At 48.8% G+C, this 25822-nt stretch overlaps 1 protein-coding gene across 5 annotated transcripts in view; it reads right to left on the minus strand.

The window, feature by feature from the left end:
• The window catches only part of MICAL-like (protein), a 63164-nt gene that overhangs the window by 11096 nt on the left and 26246 nt on the right, over positions 1–25822 (minus strand). For 2 of the 5 annotated variants that reach the window (XM_075868533.1, XM_075868529.1), the window contains exons 1-5: positions 21781–21920; positions 13845–14179; positions 12942–13048; positions 4303–4488; positions 1517–3106 (exon numbers count right to left, since the gene is read on the minus strand). In XM_075868533.1, coding sequence (XP_075724648.1) covers positions 1517–3106; positions 4303–4488; positions 12942–13048; positions 13845–14178 — 2217 coding nt within the window. In that variant the 5' untranslated portion in view covers position 14179; positions 21781–21920. Of the gene's footprint in view, positions 1–1516; positions 3107–4302; positions 4489–12941; positions 13049–13844; positions 14180–21780; positions 21921–22456; positions 22591–25822 lie in introns of those variants that run through there. The other 3 variants (XM_075868531.1, XM_075868532.1, XM_075868530.1) reach the window with 3 other exon arrangements.

Here is a 25822-nt window from a genome sequence, read left to right on the forward strand (position 1 = left end):
TAGTACTGTACATGTTGTGACAACACTATTGCTTGGCTTCAATCGTGTTGCTCTGTGCCGTCCCCTAACTCTTCCTTTCTGCATAGCTGCAAGTTACCCTCTCTCACGAGGCCACCTTTTGTGTCGCGACGTCACGACAGATGAACCTCGACGAAAATATGTCCTAGGATATTTAACCTGCCTAAAGTCCGATTTTATTATGAAGCACACCCAAGTAAGTGACCCAGAAGTAGCTTCGACCACCTGCAGGGGCAGATACTGCCACTTATTTCGGCGCAATGGGGGGGGGGGGGGGGGAGTCCTAACGTTATTGTTTTCAGTATGTTAATCATCGCAAGAACCTCACAGCAACATCAAAACTATTAATTGGTACTGACAGTGGTCCCACAATCTGTAATTGGAGGTGGACGACAAGCACTGAAGGGTGGGGGCATCCACCCACCGCCTTTTTCTAGATCTGCCACAGAACACCTGCGGGTTCTTCGTGCACCCAAATTTGAGAGCACAGTACTTTTTTTTTGTTATAAGCATACACCGGCCGCATTTCGGCCCCATCGAAATGCGGAAGCATAGACGGAAGCACGCACGGACAGACGCATTGCCCAACTCATCATCATTCACTTTGTGGATATGCTGTGATTTTTTTTTCCCTCCTTTTATTGTCGAGCATCCACCCACCGCCTTTCACTAGATCTGCCACAGAACACCTGCGAATTCTTGGTGCACATAAATTTGAGAGCACCATTTTTTTTCCTTATAAAAATACACTGGTTGTATATATTTCGGCCCAATCGAAATGTGAGCGCCGAAATGCGAGTGCCCGTTCCTGGACTCTACCAGGACGGGTGCGGCGGTCATTGAGATTCAGGAAAGGCAGAAGTAGTTTTCCCTAAAACAATAAAATAATAACTGAATGGGGTTTAACATCTCAAAACCATGATATGATTATAAGAGACGCCGTAGAGGAGGACTCCGGAAATTTCGACCACCTGGGGGATCTTTAACGTAAAATGCGGCCGCCACAGCCGGGATTCAATCCCGCGACCTGCAGGTCAACAGCCAAGCACCTTAGCCACTGAACTCCCGTGGCGGGTAGTTCGCCCTGAAATTTCCTCGACTTTCAATAAATAACCGGCTGTTCTTTTTTTCAGTATTTGTACAGTTGTAGCGTCTGTCTTCCACACATGTGCAAACCGTGAAGCACCCTCTAAGATTCTTGTTTGCGCTTGCGCACAAGTACAAGGACAACAGCAGTAAAACAGGGCCGCAGACAAGCGTGGAGTTCTACAGTGAGGGGAGGATGAGAGGCAAGTTCAAACCCCTCCCCCCCATACACTACATACCCACCTGTGCACACGGCGCTGAAATTGCAACCTATGCGCTGGGAACACCGATAGTTGTGCGTATATGCCGTTCTGTCCTGCTTTGTTTTGCGCCTATAGCTCAATGACAGTCACAAAATACCCCTCCCCTATCCCCTTATGCCCGATAGAACAAATAAATGCACTCAACTGACCTCTCTGCGGACAGGAACGGGCACGGACGGCGCCGGCCTCTTCTTCCGCTTCCAGTACGCGAACGTACTCTTGGAGGGCGTGTCCTGTAAGGACTTGTTCGCTTGGTTCTTCTCCTGCTTGTCCTTGACACCGTCCTTGTCCTTCGCAGCGACGTCGTCATTCTTCTTGATCGGAGGAGGCGGTGCGGCCTGCTTCTTCCGCACTCTCGGGGAAGGTCTCCTAGGAGACGCCGTGCTTGAGAACGACGTGTCATCTCCCTCGGAGAACGGATTCAGCGAGTCGTCATACAGACTCGTCTTGCACGCGCTGCTGCGGTCGTCGTCATCTTCCTCGTCATCCCCGAACGGGTTTAGGGACTCGGGGTACTCTTCCTTATCTTTGTCCTCTCCTTCCTCTTCTTCCTCACCGAACGGGTTGAGGTCTGTGGGGTACGAGGACACCGGAGGCTCCACGACAATAGGCACATTCAGGGCCACCTTGTCTTCGTTTACCGTAACATCCGCTATGTCATCGTCACTGCGCGGAGGCACCATCGTTATGACGTCCTTGGACTCCTGGTCGGGCCTCCTGGTCTTGTCCTCCGACTCCCGGTCGCGGCTCAGGGCGTGGTCTTCGTCGCAAGGAATTGTGGGCTTCGTTTCTACTATACTCGGCGCATCGTCGTTTTGAGCTAATTTCGTCGACTTGGGCGACGGCGACGACGCTTTTTCTCCCGGCAGGGTGACGTCATCATCTTCGCAAGTCAGAGATGGCGGCGGTTCCGACGGCAGAGGCGGCGGAGACTCCGACGGCGCGGCGCCGCCGTCAGCTTGATCGTCCGACCCGCAGCTCGAGCTGACGGATGAGGACGTGAACGCAAAGTTTCCCGCCGCACTGAGATCTGACGGTTTTAACGTTCTAGTACGCGGCGCTGGTCTAGGAATCACGTCACCCACTGGCACGTCAGACTTGATGACCGGCAAGTCGAACGTGGTAGTTTTCTGCGGCGAAGTGGTGCTCGTGGTGGTCTGACTCCGAGGAAGAGCTCGCGCCGCGGCACTGTCACGGGGCGGCATTGAATCTGCGACTCGCGGCGTCACATTCGGGCTGGCCGACGTCTCCTCCTGAGACTTCGAGGCGCTCCGGGGAGTGCTCCGAGGACTACTGGTCCAGGCGGAGGACTTGTTGTTCGCCTCGGCGGCCTGGGAGAACCGCTTAATGTTTTCCCGCACTGTCGAAGTCGTCGGCTGATCGTCGCGACGTCGCAGGAACGCCGGCAACTCGGGCTTCTGCATGGACTTCCACTTGGCGACGGGGCTCTCCGAGCCCTCGTCACCGTTTCGGACAGCCGGCGCAGAATCGACCGACGAGTTGGTGGTCTCCGGGGCCTTTGAGGCGTTGGCCCTCGTCGCGTCCGGTGACGCGTCGTCGGCCACCATGGCGCTCTGGAAGAGCTTGCGGGCGACGCGAACGCTCTCGGTGAGCTCGAGTTTCTTTTCCGGTATCTCCGGCTTCGTCGGCGCCGTCACCGACGCTGGCGTGCCCTTCGGTGTCGACGTCTTCGGTGGTGCGTCGTCTTCTCGCGTGAGAGTGAACTCGGGCCCTTCGTCCTGCGCGGTAAAAATAAGCGACGTTTCGCTTTTGCAATGCACATCAGATTCAATGCACACCGCACTGTGCTTTGCATCAGTATACAGGATCATCAGGTGCAGCCCCCAAAATTTTAACTGTTGTAGAAGGGTTTCTTGAAAGGCCCGTTGGTACATGATACTGAGGGTAACAGCGCAAAAAAAAAAAACGGGACGGAGAGATTGAACACACGACTATCGTGCGTGAGTGCCATTTTTGTGGCACCGTATACGACGGAGCAAAGTTAAGTTGCAACAGGTCGAGATGATGATGATGAAAAACATTTATTATAAAAGAGAGAGGTACGGGGCCAAAGTAACCACATGCCCACGAAGCGCGCTCAGCTGGGCCCATCGTCTGCTTGGCTGTTATTCCTTCGCGAGAACGTCACCCTGCGTTAACTCACTCGAGACGAACGGACAGCCCATCTTGCCCGTATCTTATATTCCGAAGATCAGCAAGCAACCGAGAAAATGAAATCCGCGGATACGTCACACGCCCCCCCCCCCCCCCCGCATGAAATAAGCTGAAGTGAGTTGATGCAGGGCGACGTTTTCACGAAGGAACAGCGCCAAGCAGACGATGGGCGCAGCTGAGCGCGCTCCGTCGTAAGGCGCTGACGCACAAAAACTTCGGCGCTCGCGCAAGATATATTTAAAAATCTGGGCACTTCGTTGACGGGCATGCTGTTTTTTTTTCTTTATTTCCGTTCAAGTTTTGCGCAGAGATAATCGCGGCTAGTCCGGTTTAACGTCGTCTTTTTGAGCATGACTAGTTCTGTCCGCAATAAACCCGAAGCCAGTGATAAATGATAACAAGTTGACGTCCCTCAAAACGTTTGCATATCGCTACAATGAAACAAGCATCCCGTCCCACGTATACATGCCTGAACATTTTGTTCCCAATGTGAGAAATGGCGCCACTAAACCGTACAGCAGCTTCTCTGGTGTCGGAACACTGTGTTGTAGCAGTCGAACCCACAAATTTGTTTTGTGGTATCTCCGACTCGTCGCACGCCACACCAACTTCGGATTTACAACGGCCAAAATTTCTATGTACCGCAGGTTCCATGCACCAATCTAACCGTTTTCACGGGTCTACACCGCTGCACTGTTCATTCAGGTGTCAAATACACCAACGGCAAGGTTAAGTCCCGTCCGTAAATGAGTGAATATACCTTTGGGCAGACGGTGCACTCGTACGTGCCCGGCGCATTGTCGCACTCGTTGTAGGCGCCCGGGCTGAGGACGGCGTCGCAGCGACTGCAGCGGAAGCAAGACCGGTGGTACAGTCGGCCGTCCACCATGAGTCGCTCCAGGAGGAACACGCGGTTGCGGCACGTGTGGCACGAGTCGCCGGTGACCTGTGCAATATGCACGCATATTCACTTCATTTGCTGTTCTTCACGGACATTCTTGTGACCCTGTAGTGCGTGATAACAGCTATCACGAATTGTATCGCGAAAGCCCAACATTTCATGACATATTGGGTAAGTTCTTTCATGGCAATTAGTGAACTCACCCAAAAAGCAGAAACAAACTAGCTCGCAGGGTGACATCCATTCACACGACCCGTGAGGGTGCCATAGCCCGCTTGTAAATATATTTCGCGCATGCGGAGAGAGAATTTCAAACCGAGAACGTTCATGGAGACGTTCCACCGAGTTTCGACAAATGATTAATCACAGATTGGTGTCCACGCGCCTGTGTCATGCACATATTTTAGTACCTTAATACGCCGTGACTGACAAGTTGTAAGCAGCGCCCGTTCTAGGTCAGGTTATCGAAATTTTGTAAAACGCGAGTGACCAAGCACAATTCCCCTGACCGCGAAACGGTCCAGGTATATCACCGAAAGCTAATGATATGTGACGTTTAACGTCTCAAAACCACCATGATTAAGAGAGACGCCGTAGTGGAGGGCTCCGGAAATTTCGACCACCTGGAGTTCTTTAACGTGCACCCAAATCTGAGCACACGGGCCTACAACATTTCCGCCTTCATCGGAAATGCAGTCGCCGCAGCCGGGATTCGATCACGCGACCTGCGGGTCAGCAGCCGAGTACCTTTGCCACTAGACCACCGCGGCGAGGCCCTGTAATGTCGCGTTAACGTTAATCGATACAGAGTCATCGTAAACATGTCCTCTGGATAAAAAAATTACATTCATCATTCTGGATGCATTATTATTTGTTCGGCGTCTATATTCATAAAGCGTGACCGTCGATAACTAAAATAATAATATCTGGCGTTTTACGTCCGGGAACCACAATGTGAAGAGAGACGCTTCCGGAAATTTCAACCACATGGCATGGCACGAATGTCGCAGGTTCGGTGCTTGCAAGTATGCCTTTACGTCCACTAGTCGATTCGCATTTTATTTATATCATGATCACTACAAATCAATCGAAATACCACAACTAACGACCACTGTGTCTTTTTTGGCTTCGTCAGCAGTTGGTTTTTATTACGGTTCTAACAAAGAAAAATGAGCACTTAATCATGCCGTTTTCTTTCAAAACTGGGGAAATAAGCCGGTAAATGGAAAGTAAAATAAGATAAACACCGATGCGAACATAACGCTTTTTTTTCATATAAGTAAGACAAGCCGAAAAAAATAAAGCACGCCAAATTTTGTAAGACACATAACGCCGACAATGCGGAACCCTGGTTACACGCGGTCTCCCGTTGATAAGGTTTGCTACAGCGAGACGAGCGATTCGCCGCGTTCCACGCCACTCGCGGAGAGCTCTTCTTCCTGCACGACTATCTCGGAACTGATAACGGTAAACGCTCACCGGCCGAAACGACGACGAAGTCGTGACAGAACAGAGCTTCCACGGCGGCCGCAAGGTGCGAAGTCGCCCGCCGCGCGTGACCGATGTAGGTCGCGACACGGGAAGCTGTGCCGGGAGACGCAATCTTTGCAGCTTCTGCGCATCACGCGCAAAGAGAAACACCGCAGAGGCACCAGTTTTACCACACGGCAATAGTCTTCTTCCACTCGCAACGCTAGCTAACCTCCGAGAAGCTCGCAGGCACGGGGCCTGGGAAGAACACGTCATGGATGACGTCATTCCACGACCGTAAAATTTGAAAATCCTTGAAGAAGGAGGGCTGCCACTGCGAGTCGACGCTTTGACGAGAGCTCCAGTGTTTAACGCAGCAAACGCCACGATTTTATTTTCGATTCAAGGGCGTCGCCATCTTGGGCTGTTAAACGAATGTATTGCAGATTTTCTACGTCGTAACATTAAACTTTATCAAGGTCATGAAACGTTGAATGTACTGGTTCCAACTGTGTGTTTATTTTTTTTCTTGCGCACGAGTTCATCGTAAAACGGTTTGTTTAATACGAATACAAAACAAACGTTATCAATCCAGGATGATCCTAAATGGTCTTTGAGACCCATTTGAGACCACTTTCTGAGCGCAATAGTGCCTTTCCACTGTTATACAAGCGTTACGACACTCCAAGAACCAGGGTCGACCGATCCGTGTCGCTCTACTATTGACGTCACATGTGACGTTTCTATCCCGGTCACGTGACCCCGGGCTCTCGCCTTACACCGACAAGCCGCTGTCGAACGGTATACCTCTTAGAAAGAAAGAAAGAAAGAAAGAAAGAAAGAAAGAAAGAAAGAAAGAAAGAAAGAAAGAAAGAAAGAAAGAAAGAAAGAAAGAAAGAAAGAAAGAAAGAAAGAAAGAAAGAAAGAAAGAAAGAAAGAAAGAAAGAAAGAAAGAAAGAAAGAAATGGCAGGCTGAAAGCAGAAAAGATCTCGAAGGTTTCGCAGTGAAACTGTTTCGTGAACCTAATAACTTCGTACATTTTTGCGTACAACTATTGCGCGAAATCAGCGAACTCCACATAAAAGTCTACATATTTTCATAACTATTCCATTTCACGATGCATTGAACTTTCGGAAACGGCGTACGGAACGCTACGCTAGGGTAGATTCAAATACTAGTCCCGTAATTGAAATTTTATTTTATTTGTACTTCTAGGCGTGGCTGTTTTCTACATTGGCGAACTGCGCTATGGTATTGAAATGACGGCCACAGCCACCGAACCATACACCACGTGTAATGCTACTCAAATGCAAGCTTCCGAAGAACGCGGCCAAGATAAGCGATGACTGCCGAGTTGCAAGTTGTTTATCACGGATTTTCCGTTTGAGAACGGCAACAAAACGCTTGAAACTATCCAAAACGCTTGAAACTATCCAAAATCGTGCAGCCAGATTCATTTATTCTGACTATTCCTATCTTAGCAGCGTCACCAAACTAAAATTTCAAGCTAACATGGTTAACTTAGCTTCACGCCGCAAAATTTCAAGACTGTGTTTGTTTCACACATTTTATCATGCATTGCACCTAAAGAAGCCATCGAACAAATCATCTGTTTGTGAATGTCTACCTCCTCATGTAACACCCCTTGACTGGGGCCCTTGAGGTATTATAAATAAAAATAATAAAAAAATAAACCAAGCAGTGAGAAGGCTAACGCGAAACGAAAGTCACACACTCTTGGAATGACCGCGCGTTTCAAAGGCATTTGTCGAATGTGTTTTCGTCCGTTCCCATACGGCGACACCTGTTCTGTTCGCGTATCTCGGGGATGTTTTGTTCACGCCACTCACTCGTCCATACTCTGTTTGTTTTCTGTTACACTTCCATTCCAACTCGGGGACATGCGTTGTCCTTGCCTTTCACGGCTGTCAACCCCGACAATGACGTTTTCACGACTCTCGTCCATGCGTTGTTACTTGCGCTTCGGTGAAGCACTGAACGTGGTGCATAATTCATGGCGCCTCCGTAGATTCTCCTCATCTTGCAAAATTGTTTCGTACTCACCGCATACGAGGCGGGGGGGGGGGGGGGAGGGAGGCTGAGTATTTTCGAGATTGGGCCCGAACCACACATTTTCATATCAAAAACTCCTCTGGTTAAGTCCCCATTAAGGCTTTTGCAAACGCGGATGTACCCTACTTTGAAAATGTTACACATCATGTACCCTGACCTATACCCAAGTAATCTTTGTCCACATTGTGGGGAAATAGCTTCATTAGAACACATGCTCTGGCAGTGCACCAAATCCGCTCATTTATCGAACATCACCTCTGCCAGATGGGAGGCGGCAATCCGCAGCTCGTCCTTGGCAGATCAGCTCTGGGCTGTCCACCAAGCCCGCGAGGCGGCTGAGGAGCTTGGCATCTCAGTCCCCACGTGGGAGCTGCCCGCAACACAGTGATCTGTGTTTGGAGGACCAAATAAAAGTTTATCCAATCCAATCCAAGTCCCAATCTTCCTTTTTTGTCCCAATGTTCACCTTTTTCGTAGGTATATTCTAACCACCTTTGTCCTGTTCATGCAAAAAGAAGGCTGTGATCTCTTCTTAGAAGGTGACGGGAAACCTCGTTGTTCGACGAGAAACATTTTGGTGGGTGAAATAATGCCAAAGGTTGATTTTCAGCAACTATAGTGCAACTTGAGAATCTTCTCGCTGGAATCGGCAACGCTCCTGTCAACGTCGGATCACACGGCGACTCCACTGTCGTCTTTTCCCCAAGTAGTCGAAACTTCCGGAGCCCTCCACAACGGCGTATCTCATGATCAAATGGTGGTCTTGGGACGTTAAACCCCGACAATTAATCCACTGTCCTCTTGCGAACCACCTGTCGAGGTGCGTATGTAGACACGAAGAAATGTGGTTTTGTATCAACATGGCAACCGCAATGCATGAGAGCTCTTCGAGACACAGTGCAGCTTGCTTATTTGGAGGTACAATTTATAGGCGCTAGATTGTGACTGAAGTGCTGGAAGCGTTCACCTGATCATCTTCGGCCAATGGGCTGGTGCAGTCTTTCTGCACTCACTTTACATATGTCACATTTCACTCCGTAAACCTCTTTTGCGAGTCCACGCCCAAGCTAGCTGCTTCAGTCCTTCTTGTAGAATTCAATTAATGACCGTTACAAATGAACGACCACCAAATTGCCCATCTCGGTGCTCTTCTGTTATGTAGTTTTCATCCGTGTCTAAATGATTCATTTTGTCCCAAAACGCCGTTCAGTCACTAACTGCAATGCACTGTGAATAAACGTTCCGAACTAACAAAATTTTATTCCGAAATTCGCCCCGGGCTCTGCAGCAAGGAAGAACAGTTATGTGGAGAGGTCCTTCCTGTCTTTTGTAACACCACGATTTAACTTTGGCTTAGTGTACGAACCTTAAGGTAGCGTTTCATATTTCACAAGCAGGTACGCATTTCGGCACGTGTACAAGGCTCGTTTTTACCAGTGCTGTCCAGTGAAAGTGATCAATTACACAACGGACGTTTTAGGTAAATTGAGCGGCCACATACTTACCATGGCAGGCTCGTAAGCATTTTTTTTCTTGGGGGGGGGGGGGCGGTGGGAGGGAAGGAGAGAGGGTGCTGACCCAACACCCCTTTGTGTGTGTTCGTGCATGTGTGTTTGCACGTGGCCGCGACAGTATACTCAAATTCCAAAAATTCCAGCGGAAATTTGAGCCCCCCTCGAACTGTGGCAACGTCCCTGCACGGGTCATTTCATTCTAGCGAGTTTTATATTACCGTAAGCGCTGCGCAAAGGACGGTAGCACGTTTCACAAAATAATGAATACAAGTGCCGCATGGCGGGGTAGCGAATTACTGGCATCGATTAGACAGTTTTGTATTTGTGAGAAAAAACATCTCAAGTCGAATGAGTGGGTCCTATTCGGATGCAACATGAAATTACTTACATTAAGCGAGTCAGTGGTAATGAGGTGCTCTCCCATGATTGTGATTTCAAGCATTTTTTTTTTTTTATTTGACCAAGAGCCTCACTTACTTTGACACTTGAGCCGGACGGACAGAACGAGCTTGCGTATATGCAATATTTCAATGGAAGCTTTATCTCGGTTAGTTTCATGTGAGCCGCCATCACTGCACATTCTTCTTTTGCTTGCTTGTTTTTCTTTTCACTCCACAGTTCATCTACCTTGGCAATTCAGAAACCAGAATAGAACAAATCTGATCTTGTTTTTGTGCAGCATACTCGCAACGTGACCCAGTTTGTTGCGAGATACTGCAGAAATAAAGATTTAATTGGCTTACCGAATCCGAGTACAGCATCGCGTTTAAATAAAATCTCCCGTAGCGATTCCTTGCGAAGCTATAAACAGGGCATACACTTCGGCTGCCAAGATATAATTAAACTGCCCTAACCTAACTCAGCGTAGATCGTCGCTGCAGCTCAAATGGCCGGGAGCACGCCGAGCAAGCTTAACAACCTTGTGATAGCTGTATGTTTCCTTTGTTCACGACCGAGTTTGTTACACGGCTAACGCCAGTGGCCTTTGATGGTTAGGATCAAATCAATAATGCTAAGAAGCTTTCTCTGTCTTCACATTTTCTTTTCTGACAAACGCAAACACTACACGAGTCAGGAACCAAATTGAAGTCAAATATTTCGGTGCCTACGATTCCGTTATTAATGTTAAACTACAAGTTTTCTGAGAGCAAGTGTGGTTTAAGCTGAATGAGACGTAGAATAATTTTCTAAATATTAAAAGTGTTGGATGTTGACCAATCCTGCACCCTTGAACCCTTTTTTTTTTTTTCTTCGTTTTCTGGAGTGGTCGTGCAGCTGCAGAAGTTGCAGTTCATCGACAGCAAGTTTTCTTCTGCAATTTCGTTTAAAATGTTTTTGTGCATTTTATTGACACAAACGAGTTAGTTTCCTCAATGATCCCACTGCAGGTTTCAGTCAGCAATCAACCCGCGTGCGCCTTTATTCGTCCCATGATCATTTTGGCTCGTAATATGCATTAGACTCTTCGGTTTCGCGCGTCTCTCTGAAAACGTATCGCGCTCCTCAGAAGCGGCGTCCGTATACTTCACGAACGGCAGTTGTGAAATCCTTACTCTCGGCTCATTTTCCGCTGTCCAGGCTCACTGGATTCAGCAGCTGTCGACGATGGCCTTTCAAATTTCTTCTTCGGGTTTAGCCTGTTCATAAAATTGTCCTGGGTTGAAGCAAACACCACCTAGGTGATGTCGATTAAGCGGTGCGAAGGTCGCCGGTGTACGAGATACCTGCATAGCAGACCGACTTGCCATTTGAGTGTATCTTGCACTCCGTGTTTTCTTTATTCAGAGAATGTGTGCATGACAATTCATTACATACGGCATGTTAAACTTTATTCAGCTTCTGAACACCAACGCTTAAGGTTGACGGAGGCGGCTCCCACGTTGGGACAGTAATGTTTAACCTCTACCAGCGCATCGTTGACCTTTTGAAACGCCTGTGCTTGATCTGAAAGAGCTCCACTGTGAAGGACTCTTTGCTACCACTGTTCCTTCTAGTCCCAGTTTGTGAAAGCCACGAGAAACTGCCAAAGCATGCGGTTCAGAGTAAATAATGATGCCGTTATACTTCTCGCAATCGATTTGGACCTCTCTTGTCTGGACATAACTCGCTAACAAAGTTCGGATTCGAGTAGGTCCTTGTCTGTGACGATCTCAGTGTCGCCACCAGAGATCTATTGGCAGTGGCGATTCCCTTCTGTTCATGCAGTAATGCTTGGTCACTTCATGTGGATTTAATCGGTCCCTGTTCTCTCCCAGTATATCATTGGGAATTCGGCCACGTAATGCACCGATAGTGAGCCCTCGTGCAGCTGCGGTAGCCACCACGGTGAAGTTCGTCCGAGATCGATTGACAGACCCCACGAGTGCAGGAACCGAGCAGATTTCGGTACCTTTTCTTTCCGTTTTTCTTTCAGTCAGTGTTCCGATGACGAATTTTGACGTTTTCTTTGTGACAGCGGTATATTCTAGTTGCGCTTACCGGGAAGTGGTAATGAGTCAACGTTTCCATGACCGTGTAAGTATGTACTTTGTCCTCGTGAGTAAACCTCGATTGATTCTTAGCCTTATCCATCTTCAGTCCCTTCGTGTGGTCATATCAAGTATCGGTGAGGACAATCAGAGACCAATATGAACACGTTTAACGCCTGTCCTTGCCGGCACCTTGTTGGGAGCCGAATGGATCAAGTGCTCTCGTCGGGTCCAACCTCTGTTCAAGCTTCCATGGGCGTCACAAAACGAGCCGTTTTGCATTCGATGCTTCAAGACATCGTTCCGATACAGACCACCGGCTGCGGTAGCATTGTGAGAACGTGAATTCAATGCAATGCGTGTCCCTCACACCATAAGGCTTCCTCGTGTCTTGCAAGAAGTGTGGTCCTCGCAATCGAATTACCAAGCGCACAGTGGGGATTTCGCTTTGAAGTGTTACAGTGGATGTGACATGCCGCCGAACTGTTATGAAAAGCGTAAAAGAAACGGTAAGGCCAGCGGCAGAACAGCATCGGTCCATCTGCAAGAGAGGATTCGCTTACCGGCATTCCGGTGCTCTCCGGTTCCTCTCCAAGCCCCGTTAAAAGCACCACAACAAAACGATGCGGATGAACTGGCATCGACGACAAACCAACCGTTTTTTATTACCGCCTTTGCACTTTACACAAAAAAGAACACTTGAGCAAAAAACAGTCTTGTTCGTGGGAAAAAAAAACGGCGTGACAAGAAGGGCACACACAAACACGTAGTAAAAACACGGCGTCGACAGGAGTAGTGACTCGAAAGCTTTGGTACCATTGCGGCGGCGGCGGCCCTCGCGGGAAGAACAAAAAAAAGAGGCCCTGCTCCGGGTGGGGTTGGTGGTGGATTACAAGGAGATCACGACGATGTTCCGACGGGCCTAACCCTAAAAACGCGCAGCGAGGGACCGTCGTCCGGCGGGCGTCATACCTTGGTCGGGGGCCCGATGCTCAGCGGCGGAGGTGGAGAGGACGAAGACGAGGCGGGCCTCTTGAGCGCTGATGCAGCAGTCGCTGCTCTTCGTCGGGAGCCGATGCCTGCGCGAAAAAAAAAAAAGGCGGGCCCTATGCTTACGCTGTGGCTGCAATTTCTCTTAATTATACTTAAGAAAAATCTATTTCTCACGCTGTGACAGCCTGTCGGTGCCACTGGAATCAGCAGACCCTTATACATTCAGAATCGGGTCAACAAATCAACGAGCGAGCAAGTACTCGTGAACACGCACTGAAAAACCACGTTGCATCGTTCAAGCTACTTCAAGCACGAAAACACCTTTTTGCCTAACCTAAACTAACTAAAATGTGGGTGTGAGGTTATTTTGGCATCCCGAATTGCCTTTTCGTTGGTGCAATGCTTTAACTAATACATCCTTTATTAGCTACGGTTGATACGGATAATCAAAACACGTATGGTCCATGCGATGTGCGTGCCAGGTAATAATTAGAGCTCACTAATTAAAAAAGTGTTGATTAGCACGCGTGTTTAGACTAACAGGTCCGTCTATTTCAGGGACATCTGCAAGCCCACTATAAATTTACGCACATTCTGTCAATGTTTACTTTTTAATTAAACATGAGGGGATATGTTCACTGGCAATGACTGGGGGCTAAAGGTAATATCGCTATATATGGCAGGTAGTCGATTGTGTATATATGTGTAGCGCAGGCGCTCTGTGGACTTGATGCTTTGACGTGCATGCTATGTCGTGGATACGTTGCATGGATGTCATACGCCATATTCCATGCTTAGATTTTGACTGACTAGCCTTTGTTTTTCTGTTTCTCTCGTTACGAACGCTCGGTGCAATGCGACAGCGGCCACAAGCGCACTCACTGCCTTCGAAGTACTGGTAGAACTGCGACACGTAGGTGGCCACGCTGAGACGGTCCGGCTCCCGGTGCGCCAGCATGTCCTCGGCGTCCAGGAGGGCCGGGATGCCCAGCTGCGACTCGGCCACGCTGAACGCCAGTCGGTTGTTGGCCAGGACGTCGCCCTTGCGCAGCGAGTCGAACTCGATCAGGTCGGGCCGGAAGTGGTGGATGAGGGCGCAGAAGGCGAGCCCGTCCCGCCACGAGGAGCTCATGTCGACCACGTTGACGTCGCGGTAGCCCTCGGTCACCCGACGGCACCACAGCTCGAGCGCCTTCAGGCCCCGACGCTCGCCCATGCTGCGGGAGAACCGCCACCCGCAACAGTGTAGCTACCCGACAGCCTTTCAGATTATAACATTGCCGCCTAGCCAGCCGAAAAGGGCAAAGAGAACAAAGAAGTGTGTGTGTGTTAGCGCTTCGTTTTAAGATACACGATCGCGTCTTTCTGCCCCGCCGTTCCTGTCTTGTCTCTACTGCTCTTGGTACGTGACAATATCAGACTTTCAGGCTGTCCTCCCTTTGCCCCTTTCTCCGCCTAGGGTAGCAAAGTCTGGTTAACCTTCCTACCTTGCCTTTGCTGTTTTCTTTTCTCTCTCTATGGGCAAGCTTCTTAGCGTTGGTATTATACAGGCTACCATGGCCGTAAACGCGACAGGCTTTAAGACAGGCTGGATCAGCGATGCTGTCTCGCGGGATCAAGATGAACCGGCAAAGCACAGAGGTGTCATTGCATAAACGTCTCGTGTCTCACTTCTCTGACATTGTAAACTCACGGATGTAGCCTAAATACAGAATTAGTTGCCTCTTTAAACTTTTTTTTCACCTCGGACAATAAGCGAGAACAAACAAGCAAGTGTACAACATGACTGCACGAACCGTCACACACACACACACAAAAAAACGGATCAGTATTCCGGAAACCCGGTATTCCGTAAACCCTGTCGCGTGTACCGGAATACCGGACAAGCTTAATTTCCGCAGTAGGGACCTTCAAACGGTCTGCCGATCCAAGCTCTTGAGGCTGGCGAACAGAAGAAAGCGGGCAGACCACAAAAGAACGCGAAAGCTCGGGTACCTGTAAGACTTGCAGAAAGCGGCAAACCAATTCACAGCCGGAGACCGTGCTTTCGACACGTAAAAATGAACTACAACTGACCGATCTCGCGAAAGCTGAAAACAGCTATGCCATGTGACACTGCAGACACCCTGTACTGCGGGGGTTCTCAAAGACGCAGCCCGCGGCTTCACAAGGAATAAACGTTTGTTACTTTGCTAAATGGCACTTGCACTATTGTCTCGCCTATTGCAATCAACGTTTTGTTCAAACCCCATTATATAATATAATGAAAAAAAGTCTATTTCAGAATTTGAGTCACTCTGCATACAGTTATTGATATCTAGCTCAAACCCAATGTAGAATTCCCTGCGGATAAATGCAGATATAAGACATTCTTTCAAATGGCATCGTTACGAGACTCCAATCTCCAACCTCCAGAACCCCCCTCGCGCCCCGACTTCCTTCACTATACCGCAGCCCCTATAGCTGTTGAGCTAAATTTCGGGACTGCGCCCCACCAGCTGAAATTAGTTTGAGACGCCTGCCGTACATCCAATCGTGTGCCCTCGGGTGCGCAGTGCTATAAATTACGCCGCGCTGATAACACAACCTTGACGTATTACAAGCCGCGAAAGTGTGTCATTGCCTGCACGCTTATTCGTTTTTTTTTATTTAATAGCCACCAAGATTCACCCACTTCAGTTAAGAGGAGCGTATAGTGAGTAGTAGCCCTGCGAAGCGTGCACACACCAATCCCGCCTGCCTGCGGCGAATGAGGGCGCCTCTATTGTACGGCATCGGACGTATACACACACAGAACGTCGAGAAGTCTTGTTCGACTGGTTTTCGAGCGCGGCGACTCGAATGGTGTGTAGAAGCAGCTATTGCAGCAGCTCGGACAAGCGAACGGGTTATAACAGGCCTGCGGACTTTTGTTACCCTGCAGCGTACAAGTGACAAGTAAAATGGAAGTGCGAAAGAAGATGAATTGTTCGAGAAGCTCGTTTCTGTGTCAGATTCAACCAATGAAATCAACAGATAGGCCAACGAAAGCCTAAGCCAGGCACAGCCAAGGCAATCATAACGGGACATTCGAAGTATTTAACTGCAGTGAGAATTGTTGGAGTCCCAAAACCCCGATAGGACTACGAGAGAATAGCGGAGTGCCCCGGAAATTTAAACCACCTTGGGTTCTCTTAAGTCCGAGTACACGGGCATCGAGCATTCCCGCCTCAATCGGGATTCGACCTCGAGACATGGTTAAACAAGCACAGGGCCAGGTTCATTGGACACGTGAGCGGCCTTTGTCCAGCAGTGGGCGAATATGCGCAGTCGGGCTGATAATGACGATTCACCACACTTAAAGCGCCCCCTAGCCTCTTCTTACTGCCACTTGGTTTGACTGGTTGTATACCTAAATAAAACAGATGGGATGCGAGATAGGTTCCGAAATGGGAACGCCACTGGCGCTTATTCGCTCACGCGAAAAAGCCGGCGCGCACAGTATACGCGTAATTTACATGGACGCGCCTGTAAGATTACATTTCGTTCATTTTTTTTTCATAACGTCAATCGAGCGCTTTTTTCGAGTTTAAATGTAGTAAGCTTTGTCCAACAGACGCATTTTCTGTTTGCCCGATTTTGGGCCGAGAACCGGGACGTCCAGACAAACGTATAAAAAGGCACCCGAGTATAAGTGTCCAGCCAATGACACCATAGACGAGAAACAACTAAAACTTACTTGCTGAAATAGCTTAACAGTTGCATTATCCAAGGTTTTACTGCCTTATTTACGACGCGATTTCGTGGACGCAGCCTATGTACCGAGTTCGTGAACTCTAAGACGAAAAAAAATTACTTCTTACATTTTTTTTTTTTTTTTTTGGCGATGTGCTGACTTGCTACATACACAATTCTCTTCAAAAATCCCCTCACCACCCCGCGTTCAAAGATAGTGGCTTCCTCCTCGCCATCGCTATCCTTTCTGCAATCGATATCTTCGCCACTTATCGAGATTTCGCGCTTGTCGGCTACATCGCCCGCTTGCACAAGCAAGCGGAGATAACGACGGAAGCACATCAAGTCAAGGGAGCGAAAGCAGTAGATCGCTCACAATACATATTCAAGCGAGGCAAAGAATAACGGATGGACATATGCCTGACAAAGCAGTGCCGGGGAGCTAGACAATTCACAAATGATATTGTTACGGGGAAGATTTACCTGTCATTACCCCGCACCTTCACCAAAAGATGTTACGGGGAAGTTTTTTTTCACCGACAGCGGGTCTTGCTAACGGCTTAAAGAGCGCACAGTCATGCAGGCCAACGGGGAAAGCTCGAGAGTGCAACCCACAACAACCACGTTGTCGTCTTCCTCTTTTGGTGTGCCATTTCAGCTGTGCCGGAGCGATAGTTCCATACACGTATCATCATTTCACGTTTACGGGGGGGGGGGGGGATTTTAAATGAAAAGAAGATAAAAGAGCCCCGTAACTGTCTCTCAGAGGGAGGACACCTAACAGAAGCTCACGACGATTGATATGTGGGGTTTAACGTCCCAAAACCACCAAGTGATTATGAGAGACGCCATAGTGGAGGGATCCGGAAATTTAGACCACCTGGGGTTCTTCTTTGACGTGCACCCAAATCTGAGCACACGGGCCTACAACATTTCCGCCTCCATCAAAAATGCAGCCGCCGCAGCCGGGATTCCATCCCGCGACCTGCGGGTCAGCAGCCGAGTACCTTAGCCACCAGACCACCGCGGCGGGGCAAGAGTGTTAATGTGTACCCCTAAAGAGATACAAATAAGGCAGAAGTACATGGATGGGAAAGGTCAAAGCTTGAACTGAAGAAGATACTGCTTTTAGTAGTAGCTGCCATCAAGAAGACAAGTGACAGAATGCTCGCAACGACGTTTCTCGTCTTTAAAGACAATTCGATACATAGTTAAGTCAACGCTAACCAAAAATAATGACGGAAAATTTTTCCGCAGGTGTAAGTCGTCCCAGCGCAGTTTTCGAGATGCGACCTTGCCAGACCCGACCGTTTCCTATAAGCGTTTAACTTCTCAAGTCCCGTAATTATCGATGTCGTCGATGGGTCTCGCTAAAGCGGAGGCCACGGAGCTATCCTTCCACCACGTTCGGACATTCTTCACTAGAAAATATCCATGACCACTCGAGTGGTCATCGGCCAAAAGAAAACTTGGCTGGCAACGTTCATCAAAGGCATCCTTTGGCAGACGAGCGTTCGAGGAAAAGGAACGCCGAGCGTTGGCGCACACAGACCGACAATTATCCGAACACTCCTCGCGGATATGTTTCCTTCGAACGGAAGGACCGGGATAGAGAATCAAACGAGGAAGCTAGCTGTCGTCGCCGGTGTAACCCAATGGCAGCGATTCGATAAGAACTCGCAATCGTAAACAAATCAAAGTTCAAAGTCGCACGTGCGTCGTTAGGTCACTGCCAAGTCATCGAAATTTCAGCAATAACAACAACAAGCACAGTTTCGTCGCTGAACAAATGTTTGAGCATGTAAGGTAGAAAGGTGGGCGGGTTTGAATCGGGGCTGGTTTACGGTGCGCAAAGTTCTGGCCTAGCCGCTTTGAGGCGTACACGTTTCCGACGGACACTTGGCACGAGCGTACGCGAGTGACGTGTCTACATAATCAAGCACCGAAATAGTCGTCGATAAAAAGGCCGCCGCGCTGGTGTAGCGGTTACGGTGCTCAGTCGCTTGCCCGAAGGTCGTGGGTTCGATAACGTCCACTTTGGTCAAATTTCGCCTCCGTCGAAATGCTATGGGTTCCATGAACAGCGCGACGACAGCGTACGTTAACGAACGCCACGTGGTGGAAACTTTCGGAGCCCTCCACTACGGCCTCTCGTGGTTCTGGGTCGTGAAACACCAGATATTGCAATTATTAACGTTAAAGGAATTCGTGAACACGGGGTGGAGTCGACATTTCGAGAAGCGCCCTTGCTTTCCAGCAAAGAACGCAGCAAAGCCCACGATTTTCTTTTCTCTCTCTCTCTCCAGGTTTCCATCTTCCTTTGAACTTCAACCCCCCCCCCTTTTTTTTTTTGGATATGAAAAACGTTTAACATCCACTGGCCAGTATATATACCCATATGAAGCGCATTTCCTTAAACGTGAACGACCTAGCACGAATCATTAGCAGCCTGCGAATAAACGAACCCGAAGCGCGAAAAAAAAAGGGGGGGTATACGACGCGAACGAGTTTTTGGGGGCCCGTCGCACAGCTGGTCGGTTACTTCGTCCGTACCAACGCTGCAGTCGCTCCGAAAATTTTCGCGAGCCACGAAAGTTGACCCAGAAATGTTCCGACTGTTCGAGTTGGGCCGCACAAAAGGCGCGTGGGGGCGCGCATTGAAGGCCCACGCGACTCGTCTTCGCCCGGGACGCAAATGACGACATGCCCGGCGCAATCACGTGATCGCCCACGTCTGCGGTGTTCAAAAAAGGGCACGGAGACCAAACCGAACTTTCGCGCGTCGCAAGGGGAGACGCATCTGCAGGAACGTGAACACGTAGAGGTACAGCATTTACTCGACTGTAACGCTAGGGGCGACTTCGTTGCATCTAGGAACAAACAATAAATTATTTCGCTATTCGACTGTAACGCGAAGGGAAGACTTTAGGCAGCAGAAATCTAAAGATCAAAAGAAGCCTCGTGAGATTACATAATTAGTGAAGTTATACATCCCATGATTGATTGATTTGTGGGGTTTAACGTCCCAAAACCACCATATGATTATGAGAGACGCCGTAGTGGAGGGCTCCGGAAATTTCGACCACCTGGGGTTCTTCAACGTGCACCCAGATCTGAGCACACGGGCCTACAACATTTCCGCCTCCATCGGAAATGCAGCCGCCGCAGCCGGGATTCGAACCCGCGACCTGCGGGTCAGCAGCCGACTACCTTAGCCACTAGACCACCGCGGCGGGGCGAGTTATACGTCCCAAAACCACGACATGATTGAGAGACGCCGCCGTGGAGGGCTCCGGAAACTTCGATGATCTGGTGTACTTCAACGCGCACTAACCTCGCATAATACACAGGCCAGTCTACCATTTCGCCCCTATCGAAATGCGACCGGAATCGAACCGGCGACCTACGGGTCAGCAGACGAGCACTCTAGTCGCTATTCCACCGACGTAGACACTCGTTACATTAGAGTAAATACGGTAAAAACAGCATTAATTGTTCGGGTTTTACGTCTCAAATCCGCACGGTTATGAGGGATGCTGCCATGGAGGGCACCGGGAATTTTCACCATCAAGAGTTCTTCAACGCGCACCTAAATCTATAAGCACGCGCACCTAGAGCATTTCGCCTCGGCACAGGGATTCGATCCCGTGACCTTCTGGTCAGCAACGAAGTATAGCATAAAACAAGACGATTACGAAGCAAGATTCACGTTGGAAGACTGGGCGTACGTGCAAAGACGGACGCGACAAAAGTCGAAACACAACCGCCGACCACAATTACGGGAAAGACGCACAGCGGCCGTAAAGGAGGTACACAAATAAATTATATGCGCATTGCCAGAAAAGAGGTGGTACCTATCATTTCGGCCAACCAAGAAGCCCAGATCCCATTCTGATAAGGTTCCTTGTGCACTGCTTAAGAACCGAGAAAAGGAGTAAACAGACAAGCGCAAATTTTGAACACAACTGCTAACAAGTAGCCCCCAACCAGTAAACCCTTGAAGGTAAACAGAACTTTGTACATCTACAAATGGGAAGAAAGAAAAAAGCGACTCCCAAACCACGGATACCGCATCTAGACGGGGCGACATGCATTAACACCGCGCACTTCGATATAGTTTCACGTTAATATAATCAAAATTACTTCGGAGTCTCTCGCTATGCGGCGTAAATCATGATCATAATACGCTTTTGGCACTTGAAGCTGCACAAATCATCCCTGATTATTACGACTGCACACAGATTATTTCACACCCAGTCACATTACGAATGAAACAGGATGTTGTTCGTAGATTTCACATAATACGCACACGCTTTTTCGAGGAATCGTCGAACAAGAGGAACCAACGTTCTCCCGCAAAGGACAGCAGTTGCTGCCTCGAAGAAAAAAAAGTACGAGGAGGTCAAATGTGTTGGCTCCGACGACATTCGCAGTTTAAAAGCTTTCGACTCACTACAAAGGGCTCAGCCACAGTCTACCATCAGCCGCAGCAATAAAAAAAAACGCGATTTCTGTAACGGGAAACTCGCTTACCGCAGAATCATGAATAACGGCTTGGTTACTGCTTTCCTATACTTCACAAAAATTATTATTTATGACGTAACGGTTAACAGAAAATAGTACACCCGGGGACAGTTTACAACGGACCCTCGAAAGGAAGTTCACCCAGATTTCGCAGTACAATTACGTTGCACACGTGTTGAGCGCCGACCTCGGTGCTTTTGTGCGACAACGCACAACTAGCCTTTCCTATTTATAACTCAGGGCGATCACCCGCACAGCTGACGCCTGTTAACACCGAAACTATCAAGGAACAACAACAAAAATTTTCATAGTAAAAGAAAACGACAGAAGCGAGCACGGACAGAAGTGAAAAGCCATGAAACCACAAATGCCGATTACTTCTCTGTCTCCTAAGCATGCCGACTCCTTTAAAGACACGAACACAAACCAACAAGCCAGCTCTCCCATTCTAAACACTCTCTTAGAAAAAAAGCTGAGGCAAGAAAAAAAAAACGCGACAATAGTAACTACAACTTTAACTACTACAAAGAAACATGACTATCAAGTATGAAAAAAAGATAAAAAAAAACTGCGAACGTACACGCAGTTTTAGGCAGTTCCCAAGACGTCGACCAGTCCACCCTCGAGCATCGCTGACTGACGTCGAAAAACAAATGATAAAAGGCAAGCACGGTCGCTCCCAGAAAAAGAAGGTCCGGCGGGCAGCAGGGCGACGGACGGGTCGTTACCCGCCAACCAGGTCCGCTGACACCGATGCTCCCGACGGAGTCCAGCGAGAGTGCGACCACTGACCGTTACAATCGGGCGCGCACTGATATAATCGCTCCTTCGACGGAGAAGGCGTGGCCTTCTCTTCAAACGAGCGTCCAAACAAAACCGCCCAATGACACGCTGCTGGCCGGCGATTTACAGTTCATTCGTAGTTGGATCTGTTGGACCGAGTCGGAGGGCGACACACACGTTTACAGCGGCACGTTCGGAGAAAGCTAACACGCGTAGCTCATCCGATAAGCGGCAATGCTAAGATAACGAGAGACTCGATAAGGATTGCGAGTTGAACGCGTCACGCAAGTTCGCGGTACCACACACACAAGAGCAACAACGACGCCCTAAACATGGCCTCTTCGAGGGGGGAGCAAGACTTTTTCAGCGCGAAACGTCCAACAGCGAGCGCGTCGCCCGTGGCGCCGCCATCGGAGCGGCTGCGAAACGAGCGGGGTTCACGTCGACGCAACCAACGAGCAGCCACTACTCACCCACCTGCCAAGCCGCGACGATCCCGCACGGAGACCCGCTCCGAATGGGCCCGTAGTAGTCACGCAAAAGGAAAACCGGCGCGCGAAAAAAAACCAGGTCACGGGCCGCTCGGGCAGCCCTCCCAGCCAGCGGCGTCACGTAGCGGGTGAAAACTGCTGCCGCCGCCAGGTGGCGTAGGCAGCAGCGGCGTAAAGAAGAACAGCTGACAGCCTGCCACTGGTGGTGGTGGTAGGAGACCCGAAAATGAAACACAAAAGAAGCGCCGGTACACGGGGAGCCGCGCGACGTACCACGTTGCTATCTGGCGAGATTAGTGGTGCTTGTAAAAGTAGTAAGTGGTGGTACGTGCTTGAAAGATAAGTGACAGGCACGAATTTTAACCGGACAGAGGAAAGGAGACGGTGCTATCAGTTTACTAAAACGCAATAAGAAAGAAGCACCCATACATGAGGTCTTACGACGTACAGTGTTGCTATCCAGCAAGATTGGAGGCGGTAGTAGTACTGTAGAAAGTAGCGGTACGTGCTTCAAAGCTGTACGACAGGCACTTTTTTTTTCTTTAAAGTGGAGTGAGGGAAAGGGACGGAGCAGGTGGCGCTCGCTTTTAAGGGCCCCCTTAAATCTGGCTAGCATTTTTGGATATCAAGGGAGCGTACGATAGCGTGGTTCAAGAGGACTTGTGGAGAATACTGGACACACTAGGTGTGGAAGATGGAGTCACTAATCTTTTAAAGGAAATCTACAAAAGTAACAAGGTACTTATAAAGTGGGAAAACAGGTATCCAAGCCCACAGAGGTGAAACGGGGGCTTAGGCAGGGGTGTCCTCTGTCTAAGCCCCCGGATTAGAGGCAAAATTAGAGGGAAGTGGACTTGGCTTCAACCTCTCTTTCGTCAAACAAGGAAAACTCATTGATCGGGCACTACCACCATTAATGTACGCAGATGATATAGTGCTAATGGCCGACAACAAGGAAGATTTGCAGAGATTGATGGACATTTGCGGTAATGAGGGAGATAGGTTAGATTTCAGATTCAGTAAAGAAAAATCAGCAGTCACGATTTTTAATGATAATGAAGGTTGTGAGCTTAGGATACAGGAGGTCACGCTAGAGATAACAGATAAATACAAATATCTGGGCGTATGGATAAGCAATGGGACCGAGTACCTAAGGGAACACGAAATATACGTGACGACTAAAGGTAACAGGAATGCAGCAGTCATGAAAAATAGGGCACTGTGGAATTACAATAGGTATGATGTTGTGAGAGGAATGTGGAAAGGGGTTATGGTTCCGGGTCTGATGTTCGGCAATGCGGTCTTGTGCATGAGATCAGAAGTTCAAGCAAGATTAGAAATTAAGCAACGTGGAATAGGTAGGCTTGCTTTAGGAGCTCACGGGAATACACCAAATCAGGGAGTACAAGGTGATATGGAATGGACATCATTTGAGGGCAGGGAAGCTAGCAGCAAGATAAAATTTGAGAAGCGATTGAGAGAAATGGGGGAGGAGCGTTGGGCTAGGAAGGTTTTCAGCTACTTGTACATGAAGAATGTCGATACAAAATGGAGGAAGCGAACCAGGAAATTGACTGGTAAATACTTAGAAAACAGCAGGTGGCCAAACCAAAAAGAACTATCGGTTAAGAAAAAAGTGAAGGAAATGGAGACAGACATGCGGAGAATTGGCATGATTAAGAAGTCCGCATTAGAGATCTATCGAACTTTTAAGCAGGAAATTGCCAAAGAAAGAATCTATGATAATACTCGGGGTAGTTCTCTACTCTTTGATGCCAGGACAGGAGTACTGCGAACCAAGACATATCGGGCCAAATACGAAGGAGTAGACAAGGTATGCAGTGCATGTGGAGAGGAGGAGGAAACTGCCAAACACTTGATAATGTTCTGTAAAGGGCTTCACCCTATAGTTCAGAATGATGGCGCAGAGTTTTTCAAAGCACTGGGGTTTAGGGACAGGGAGGGCAAAATAGACTTTAAGCGGGTAGAATTAACTAGAAGAAGGTTATCTGATTCGTGGCTAACGTCAATGCACGAGTGAAAATTAAATCCTTCACTTCAATGTACCAGTCCTCAACTTCACTATTTAAAGGGAAAAAAAAAGATACATCTAGTGGTTAGTTTGCTGAGTATTACGGCTAGGTGGCGTTAGCCGCCGCCCGATCGAAAGAGTAGAGCCACATCTATCTATCCATCCATCCCCTAAAAGCCTGACCATACGCGGCGCCGAGCCCTATCTCATATAAGAGACAGAGAGGGCGCGCAGCATCGCGAAGTTACACGCCCTCTCTCTCTATGGGAGAGGGCTCGGCGCCACATCAAAAAGCCACGCGTTGACGCGCTTCAACGGGTGTGTGTGGTCAGGCCTTAAACCACAGCCGACTTCAAAGACAAAACGTTTCTCTCACGCCTTAACCACCCTTCCTACAAGCACCGTCTCCTCTCGCCACTTTCTTCATTAAAAAGAAGAAAGAAAAAACAAGCGAACAAAGCAAGCGTTAAGCCTGTCTGGACTTTGCGCAGTCGTAAACGCACAAAGCGAAGTCCCGCAGGTCGCGGGATCAAATCCCGGCTGTAGGAGCTGCATTTTCGATGTAAGCCCATGTGGTCAGATTTGGGTGCACAATAAAGAACCCCAGGTGGTCGAAGTTTCCGGAGCCTTCCGCTACGGCGTCTCTCATAATCATACGGCAATTTTGGGACGTTAAACGCCACATGTCACAAAGCGAAGCGAAATCAGTTGATCGCGCACGATAGCTACGCGAGACGAGACAAACGGAGCAAGGCAGGAGACAATTTACGGTTGATATCCCCTCGTATATATGGACTTAATCAAAGGTACATTTCCTCGTGACGTCACGGGAACGACACCACTGGCACCACGAATCGTGCCGAAAAGACGGGAAACGCCCGCAGAAAACAACGAACTCGTTGTTAGTATTTTCGAAGGTTGTTTAGGGGTCATTTTAATAGGGAAGTTTAGTGCTCGAATAAAACTGCACGAATAAAACTTTAAAGCCAAAGTAGACTATTCTATGCGTGTTGTCCGGCTCCGGTGTGTGGAGACCGTTGACATGGCACACCAGAGGAACTGAAAAATGCCCCTTTTGGGGTGGCTCGAGGTCGTTTCACTAAAGGAGAACACCGACGCAATTTCGCTAATATTGAGATACTGACGTTTTCAAAAAGTATTAACAGTCCTGTAATAGCTCTGGTGGTTCATTTTGCTCAGAGACTCTTCAAGGATTTTAAATAAGTAATAAAAGACGAGCCAAAAGCAATACCGAAAAGAGGAGCTGCTCAGTGCTGGTTATGCGATGACGTCACGACATACACTACACGCCATCA

The sequence above is a fragment of the Rhipicephalus microplus genome, chromosome 7 (genome assembly GCF_043290135.1).
Source record: "Rhipicephalus microplus isolate Deutch F79 chromosome 7, USDA_Rmic, whole genome shotgun sequence".
Lineage (NCBI taxonomy): Eukaryota > Metazoa > Arthropoda > Arachnida > Ixodida > Ixodidae > Rhipicephalus > Rhipicephalus microplus.